General features: G+C 36.8%; 1 protein-coding gene across 1 annotated transcript; it reads right to left on the bottom strand.

Moving 5' to 3' along the window:
• Positions 1 to 4,481: 4,481 nt before the first annotated feature.
• Positions 4,482 to 7,854, bottom strand: LOC144649960 (uncharacterized). The gene is made up of 2 exons (XM_078509566.1): positions 7,692 to 7,854; positions 4,482 to 5,641 (listed from the first exon to the last, which is right to left on the bottom strand). The coding sequence occupies exon 2, from the start codon at positions 5,556 to 5,558 to the stop codon at positions 4,932 to 4,934; it is 627 nt and encodes a 208-aa protein (XP_078365692.1). The 5' UTR covers positions 5,559 to 5,641; positions 7,692 to 7,854; the 3' UTR covers positions 4,482 to 4,931.
• Positions 7,855 to 9,355: the final 1,501 nt, after the last annotated feature.

Genomic DNA, 9,355 nt, shown 5'->3' with positions numbered 1-9,355 from the left:
TTTTAAAGTTAAAGATGAAGTAAAAGGTCGAAACAAGGATTTCTTTTAACAAGCTAAATATGAGCAACCATTCAGTAGCTACGGAAAAGTAGATAAAGCTGAAAGGTAATTTTAAAGTAATCCGCAACGCGAGTTCTCACTTAGTTGAAACGTGAGTTCACACTTAACTCGTAAATGAAATCCTTGTCTTCCGCAGATAAGTAAATACAATTGAAATACTGCGGAACCAAACTTAAGATATATAATTCTCCCTTAAGATATAACTTATCCCAACACCAAATGTAAGAAACCGAAGAGAGAAATACTCGGAGATCTCGTATAACATGAATACACACAAGCGAAAACATTTCTTAAGTTGAACTCATTGTATTCTATAAACAATGAGTCGCGGCGAGTCAACAAAAAGATTTTGTTAGTTTAATTGAAAAAATACCCGGCTTGTTGTATTTCCTTATTAATCCAATTAGTTCTCTCTTTTGCTTCCCGTCGTTATAATACTTTAGCAAGATTCTAGAAGCGGCTAAATGTTAAGCTACAATTCTTAAAGCGAATAAATATTAAGCGAAATTTCTAAAGCGGAAAATAAATGTTTGATAAAATTGAAAAGGTGAATAAATATATGCGACGACTAAAAGGACCGATCAAGATTTCTTTGTTTATCTTTGTGACAACATATTGCCTTGTTTCCTCAGTATTGGCAAACATTAAATAAATGATATTGTCCTTTAGTCGTAATACGTTCAAATGCTTAAAGATTAAATATGTTTTGTATTTTTATTTTCTTTCAATTTAAGTTGTTTTTGTGTTTTTCCGAAGTTTTAAACTTTTTTTGTGTTTTCTAGTTTTTTAGAGTATAGGAAAGCTATAAGGAAATATTATTTAAAATGATGCGTTTACATATTATTCCCCTCTTTTTTAAGGGTCGCCTCCCGGCGAAAAAAGAAAATGAATCAACAAAATACACGGTGGAGAAAACGAACGAAGGTCAAATCTAAGAAATTAGTTTTGGTAGAAAGCTAAGTCACGAATACGATATGTAAACCGAGTTGTGGATGTGGTATAATCATGGCGCAATTTAAGTTGTCGTCGCTTGATTATAACACAAAAGTACTAAAAAGAGTGAGTAAGATTTATGATAGGCAGGAGGTCGCCGGTGATGCCACTATTGGGCAGGTGAAGGGCTACCCAATCCGTTACAAACGTGGCCAGAGCACAAAAATTAGCCTCCTGCAGTTCATAAATCAAACGATAGAGATGAAAGTGTTCATGGAAAATAGCATGCTCTAACCTAAGAGTTTGTTTAAACATTGGTAAAATATAGGTCTCACGTAAAAGAAAATATCTACAAAACGAAAAGATCAATAATTGTTCACCGTTTGTCCATGATATGTAAAGTTCTCCATCTAGTAGCTTGATAAGAGTCGTTAGATCTTCTTTGCGGATGATGTGCGGGGGAAAACAAATCGTAGTGGGCGAGTGTTCTTGGCGGCATGGTTGACAATAGCGTAGTGTCGGATGTGTATTATAGAAAGTGTCCAGGTATACACTGATAGTGATGAGAAAACTCGCGGGTTTACACGTCCGCTTCCTCTCCGGCTGGTTCTGAATTCTGAACTCGAATGGCGGATCTTGGTCGTTGGCAGGCTGGGCAGGTGTGGGTACAGACCGTACCGGAACCCGTCGTGGAAAGCCTGACATTGTAGACTGTTTTACAAAAGAAGAATGTTAGTGTAAAACTGATAAGGCAACTCAAAATACTAATTCCCAGGGCTGTATAGGCGATTTTAGCCATTGTGGCGTCAGGTTGCTCGTGGATATGGTTAATGCCATCTTGAGCCATCTCCAGCGAGTGGGTCAATTGACCATCAATTGTGTTGAAGGTTGTGTCAAGGTCCTTAAGGACTGATTTATTGAGATGGGCTGAAGGTGGAATGGCGAGAGCATCATGTTGAAAGAACATGTTTGTGCCTTTTTCCAGAATTGCAGCCCATGGGGTAAACTGCATTACAGAAGGTGAGATCATTGGTACCGTAACAGTGATACGTTTAGGACAAGTACAATAAAAGGCAGATTTTAAGCTTGATAAATTTCTTTTCTAAAGTGTTCGTGTTTCCTAATTCTTAAAGTTTACAGTAGCGGTTAACCGAAATTATTTTTTTAAAGTTAAAGATGAAGTAAAAGGTCGAAACAAGGATTTCTTTTAACAAGCTAAATATGAGCAACCATTCAGTAGCTACGGAAAAGTAGATAAAGCTGAAAGGTAATTTTAAAGTAATCCGCAACGCGAGTTCTCACTTAGTTGAAACGTGAGCTCACACTTAACTCGTAAATGAAATCCTTGTCTTCCGCAGATAAGTAAATACAATTGAAATACTGCGGAACCAAACTAAGATATATAATTCTCCCTTATTAAAGATATAACTTATCCCAACACCAAATGTAAGAAACCGAAGAGAGAAATACTCGGAGATCTCGTATAACATGAATACACACAAGCGAAAACATTTCTTAAGTTGACCTCATTGTATTCTATAAACAATGAGTCGCGGCGAGTAAACAAAAAGATTTTGTTATTTTAATTGAAAAAATACCCGGCTTGTTGTATTTCCTTATTAATCCAATTAGTTCTCTCTTTTGCTTCCCGTCGTTATAATACTTTAGCAAGATTCTAGAAGCGGCTAAATGTTAAGCTACAATTCTTAAAGCGAATAAATATTAAGCGAAATTTCTAAAGCGGAAAATAAATGTTTGATAAAATTGAAAAGGTGAATAAATATATGCGACGACTAAAAGGACCGATCAAGATTTCTTTGTTTATCTTTGTGACAACATATTGCCTTGTTTCCTCAGTATTGGCAAACATTAAATAAATGATATTGTCCTTTAGTCGTAATACGTTCAAATGCTTAAAGATTAAATATGTTTTGTATTTTTATTTTCTTTCAATTTAAGTTGTTTTTGTGTTTTTCCGAAGTTTTAAACTTTTTTTGTGTTTTCTAGTTTTTTAGAGTATAGGAAAGCTATAAGGAAATATTATTTAAAATGATGCGTTTACAATTCTGCGAAACTTAACCTAAGAGATATAATTTCCCCCATATGATATAACTTATCCCAACACCAAACGCCAGAAACCGAAGAGAGAAATACGCGGTGATCTTATGTCACATGGATACACGCAAGCGAAAACGTTTTTTTATTAAATTGAGCCCAATATATACTATCAACAATGAGACGCGGCGAGTAAACAAGAAAGATTTTGTCCTTTTAATTAGAAAAGGACTCGACTTATTGTATTTGCTAATTGATCTGACTAGTTCTCTCTTCTGCTTTCCGTTGCAATAAAACTTATACTACCTTAGCAAAATTCTAAAAGCGGATAAATGTTAAGCTACAATTCTTAAAGCGGATGAATATTCAGTGAAATTTCTTAGGTGGATAAATATTTGATAACATTACAAAGGCGAAAGGAAACCGGCCACGAATCTTTTAGTTTTCATAATTACTTTTCATAACGCCTCTGATAATCGAATTTGTTCAACAAGGAGTACTCATTATCGTGATCCTTTCGCCTTACACCTTGCTATGCTAAAGATTAAATATCGGAAAGATTAAATACTTCAAAATTTCATAAAATCCAAAATGAGCAAATCTTTTTATGTATTTTATAGTTTTAAAATTTTTTGTTTGTTTTCGATTTTTTATTTTATTTTTTTGTATTTTTTAGGCTAAATTTTGTGTTATATAAGTAAGTAAATATATGAGCGCGTAGCGTTATTTACAATTCCCCATTCATAGTAGATAGGTTGAAAATATGTGCTAACAGTATCCTATCCTATCCTATCCTATCCTATCCTATCCTATCCTATCCTATCCTATCCTATCCTATCCTATCCTATCCTATCCTACCCCAGTAAAAATAAAGGCGTGATCACGCCGTGATCACGGGTGTGATCACGGCGCGTGATCACGGCGTGATCACGCGTAAAAACTTTTTACGCGTGATCACGCCGTGATCACACTTTGGAAATAGCGTGATCACAAAAATTTTGTGATCACGGCCAGACGAATTTTAGGCGTGGTTGACTCAGTGATCACGGCGTGATCACACTGTGATAGTAGCGTGATCACAGAAAGTATTTTGATTACGGCCAGACGAATTTTAGGCCTTGAATCAATCACGGTCAGATGAAAAGAAAATCACTTACGACAAATTTGTTTTTTTTTAGCCTCCCACCCCAAACTCGTGTCCCTTTTGTAGTCAGACTCGTTTTTCTGACGATTTCTAAACTTCCTGATTTCGCGAACCAATTGTAGTTTTCCTTGGAGTTTCGAGAAAATTATCGAAATTCTGCCGTCGGTAATTTAACTCAGAGCGAATGAAAATATGGGTTCCCGTACATTGCAAATATTACAAGCCACATAACTTAATGACTTTTAAGGATGTCCACGACTTAAGACAAAGATGAATTTCAATCATCTACAAGAAGTCTCTAAGGGTAAACTTATTTTAATATTACGTTTTCAATTTCCATCTGAAATTGATTACACACTCCATTTATATCGTAACTTAAGCTTCACAGGCAGCTTTACTGAAACACCTATCTATACTGCTTTTTTGAACTAAACTTGAATAATAATTATAATAGTAACAATAAACTAGAACACATACATGTGTATGTAATGCTATAAACGATACAAGTCCTTTAAATGTCTTTAGCAACGATACAATGGTCCTTTTTTAGTCTTTGGCAGTGATGATATAAACGATATAAGTCCTTAGTCCTTTAAATGTCTTTAGCAACGATACAATGGTCCTCTTTTTTTAGTCTTTGGCAGTGATGATATAAACGATATAAGTCCTTTAAATGTCTTTAGCAGCGATACAATGGTCCTTTTTTAGTCTTTGGCAGTATAGTGATGCAATCTTTTCTTTAATCCTTCTTTATTAGGTTTACCCCTGCCCACACAAAACATCTGTCATTTCGGACCATTCTGCACTTTTCATCAATACTTTTCTTAATTATGGCCCACTCAACATTTTCATTGGCAGAGAACATCAGCTCTGTACATTCTTTTACCGCTGCTATTCTGTTTGGGTCCAGCTTTAGAAGTTTGTCGCCTTTCCCTTCAACGCTTCCTGTCTTTGCCTCATCCCTGCTAAATACAAGTTCGAATAGTTTCAGGGCAAATCCTTTTGCGGTGTGTTTTGGGAGCTGTTCTATCTTTTTCTTCAACACGTACACTCCCCGGGTCGGGGAGCCAATAAGCATTGTGGGCTGCTTGTCGGCCTCAAGCTCATTACAAGGCTTTTGCAACTGTTTTCCCAGTGTGGTCTTCTGTGGTCGTAATGGGGTTGAAGAAGAAACTGGTGGTCTGTTTGAGTTGAAGGCTTTTGGTGGAGCTGGGACTGACGGACGTGGTGTTAGTTCAATACTTTGCAGCTTGTCTTCAAAACTGTCGTCTACATCGTCTACTGATTTATAGTATTTCTTTTTACAGGCTTTACATTTTTCGAATTTGCTGACAGCATCCGTGAGGTTATGAAGCTGATCAGCCATTGAAGACACTTGATGGAGGATTTTGTCCACTTTTTCTTCCAGCTCCTTGCGATTTAATGTTCCAGTTCTTAAGACTGAGGAATCTGAATGGCAAAAAAAGAAATCGTCATTAATGCTTTGAGTTCATTGTGTTATTTTGGGTGTTGGTATTTCTTTTATGGAACTGAACGATGTGTGACAACGTGCTGAGCTATAGTTTTTAAATCGATTGATACACCAAATACATAATGATCTAGTTTATTGCAAGATTCGTAAATAAAATATAAAGCTATTGCTACTGTGTGCTGTGCAGTGTACTAGGTAATAATTTGATTAACTTAATCTATCATTAATTGAAGGTGACTTAAGAATTTACTAGTCCGGTTTTATTTCAAGGGCAATAACTTTTGTTAATGATTTGCATTTTGAAAAGATAACAATCAGATACATGGCTTCTTTGTGTAAATACTCACGATTACTCAAATTATTTCATATGAAAATAATATGAAAGCTAAAGATAACGAGTTTCCTCGGTTTGAACCAAGAATAAATTCTTATATAGACTACCGCAACAAGCCTGGCCCCTTCCCATACGCAGATATAGTAAATAACGACACATTTTAAAATATTAATTGTTTGTAATGTCAGTGTATTCTGTCAACAATTTATTAGTATGATATCTTTCTCAATCTGGTTTCATTTTTTGTCACGTCATAAAGAAGTTAGTTCTGTCGCATGTGGAATGCTCAAAGAAAGCCAATCTGCCTGTGTAAAGGAAAATCTGAATTTTTGACAAGCATAGAGTGATGATAATAAATGGTAAGTTGAAAACCTGTATCACATATAATGTTAATATAGTTAACAGCAAAATAACTCAGCTAATTTCCCGCACATGAATTTCCGTGACAACTCTACTGATTGTTACTAACCGTGGTCTCTGTCCCGCATTTGATACCTAGTGAATGTCATTTACATATACTGTAATTTTGCCCCAAAAAAGAGTGTAAATGTGATCGAGAGGGTATTTGTATAGGTAAAATCTGATCACACACGAAAACGCAGAAAAAAGGTTTTGAAGTGTAGATTTGAAAGAAAAGACGAAAGTTCAGTTATAAATTGACCGGCCATTCTTCTCTTATTCACTTTCTGAGGCTATTAAATAAGTTATAACTTGAATGGAAACGAAACACTTTAATTCTCATTTGCTGTTGTTAATTTACATTGGCCATGTTAGTTCACATTACCGGTAAGCTCAGAGATTCCACGTTGGAAAACGGAACACCACGTACGGTGTTTAATTTCTTTTCTTATCGATGAAATCGACTTTGAAAGAATAAGGTCTTTCGCACCACGAAGAGTTTACATGGTTGTCTTGTCATAAACCGGAGGAAGATCTTAAAAGACTAAAGCAAACTTTAGCCAGTAGTTCTTCTAAGAACGTATTCAAGTCTCAAACGAAATGTTTACTCATTGAAAGAAGAACTTGAAAACGCTGGCGGAATGTTGTTGTTTTAGGAATGTGTCACGTTATTATATCGTGGCAAATTTAGATTCTTTAGTTAATTAACTCCCAAATATCATGAAGCGAAAACTTAGCTGGAAACCAGTGCAGTCTTTAGCAAAGACTGTACTACTGAGAAAAAGTTGTTCAACGCTTGGCATGAGCTACTTTTGAAAAAAAATATTTGTGGTCAATGTTGCATGACTGATCGCGACTAATTTGCATTTCCACTTGAGCACTTGTTTACACAACGCGAGGTTAACAGTTTACATTTCTACACCTTTTCTACAATCCCACTACTGTAGCGTTTAGATCACTACACTAAAACCGACTGAAGCAATTCCTAAAATATTCATTTTCTAAGAGGCTCGACACTGTGTTCTACGTATTTTGGCATCAAGCTATAAATTTAACAACCAAATGTTCAACATGAAAACATGTATGAAAATGACGGCTTTAATTAACGTGGCCAAAACGCCTGGCGAGGCATCGATGCGCCAACTCACCAACACATGAGAAAAAAAAAATTAAGACATAAAGGATTTCAATCACTTGACACGGATAAAACAGTTACGGATTCAGTATAAATTCAATAATGCCGAATCTAGTGTCAAATTCTCTGCAAAATACGGTAAGAAGTAAAATTAACTCACCCTCTTTTTCTTGCTTTGACTGGTCGCTTTCCTGCTCTGATGGATAGCTTGTGTCAAAGTCGCTGGTTACATCAACTTCGCCGGCTTCATCTTCGAATTCTCCATCCCGGACAGGGACAATGGTTTTACTGAACTCTGAAAATTAAGTCAAAACAGATCAATTAGTTCCTGCGTCTTATGGAATGGCAAGAGCTAAGAGCAAATGCAAAAACTGAAATGAAATCTCTTTCCACTTTGCATTACAAATGAATACACATGATTCTTCTACCTGTAGGAATGAAATATTTACGTACGGCAACTGTCGGCTTTCCTCTCAGTGGTATCCACTTATTTTTGCACTGAAATGTTTGCTGCTGGCATCTTGGTTAGTCAGGCAGAATAAGACAGGAACAGAAAATCCATGGATATTAAGATTGCTGAAATAAAAGCTACTTACCCTCTGACGGTTTACATTCTTCAGATATTGCCACCAGGTCATCAGTTGACCAGTCGTCACATATTCGACCATTTTCATCCATTTTCCACTCTTGTCCTTTAATAACCAGGAGCTGTTTGTCAGATGGAATTCTTGTCGTCTGCGCTATAAGGCTTTTCAAGGTCTTGAATGTGGTTTCCGGATCCACAGAAAGATTGAACTCAACGGGTCTGTCCGTTTCATTCCCATGAAGAAGTAACTTCATGCTAAGGGAGACTGTCTTGCCAATGTCAATAGACTGGCTCTCCGCAATTTCAGATCTTGCTTTCTTCAGTGCTGCATTACTTAAGCCTTCCTCTTCGTTTTCCTTGTCTTTTTTCGCCCTTGGTTTTCTCTTCTTCTCCTTTGAGCTTGAATCTTTTTGTGGTGGTAATGACTCTCGGTTTTGGCGGGAAGGACCGTTGGCGGTTTTCTTCTTTTTCCCCGCCTTCGAGGAACGCACGTTTTGTTGCCAATCGGCAAGAACGGATTTTCCGTCAGCCTCTGGGTCAAATGACTCCGAATCGTACTCCATTATTTCAAGATCTTCTGCTTCTTCGCGTACTTCAGGCCGTGGTTTTTTTGCTGTTAGCTGCTCCGTAAGATCTTCAACGTCGTAGTCAGTAAGTTTGTGAGGCTTCTTTCGGCTCCGTTCCGATTTATTGCTGATCTCAGCCTTTTCACGCGATTTCTTAAGGCGGTCAATAAATTCGCCACACTCTTTCTTTGTGCCCTTTTTAAGGCTTGTTGCCTTAAAATATGCCTCTGTTAGCGCACCATTTTCATCCACAACTTTCCACAGAACTCGGGTAGAGCCGTTTTCTTTGTTAACCTTGCTTTCCGGCACAATGTGAGGCCCCCTCGACTTAGCATCCTCTAATGGAAATTCTACTGCATAGAAAACCGCCACGATTCTAACCAAAAGACACACAGATACTTTTGAAAGATTGGTGAACACCAAGAGCTCGCTAACTGACCTAGAGAAGATTTCAAATGTCCCGCTTTGAATTCAACTGACCTCTCACTGGAGAATGGGTAAAATGATACAGAATGAGCAGGGATTGGTTACACCGGCGAATGTCACGAGATGAGTATCACTTTCAGTTGTCCATTTCACATTAGAAACAATGTAATCTACCATTAGGGGTACATAATAAATATTTTTTTAAACCAAACTGAGATTAAGAAAAAATATTTTGTCCCAAAAATG

This window comes from Oculina patagonica, chromosome 1 (genome assembly GCF_052425735.1).
Source record: "Oculina patagonica isolate OP01 chromosome 1, crgOcupat, whole genome shotgun sequence".
Taxonomy (NCBI): domain Eukaryota; kingdom Metazoa; phylum Cnidaria; class Anthozoa; order Scleractinia; family Oculinidae; genus Oculina; species Oculina patagonica.
This window is presented reverse-complemented; position numbering and strand designations above follow the sequence as displayed.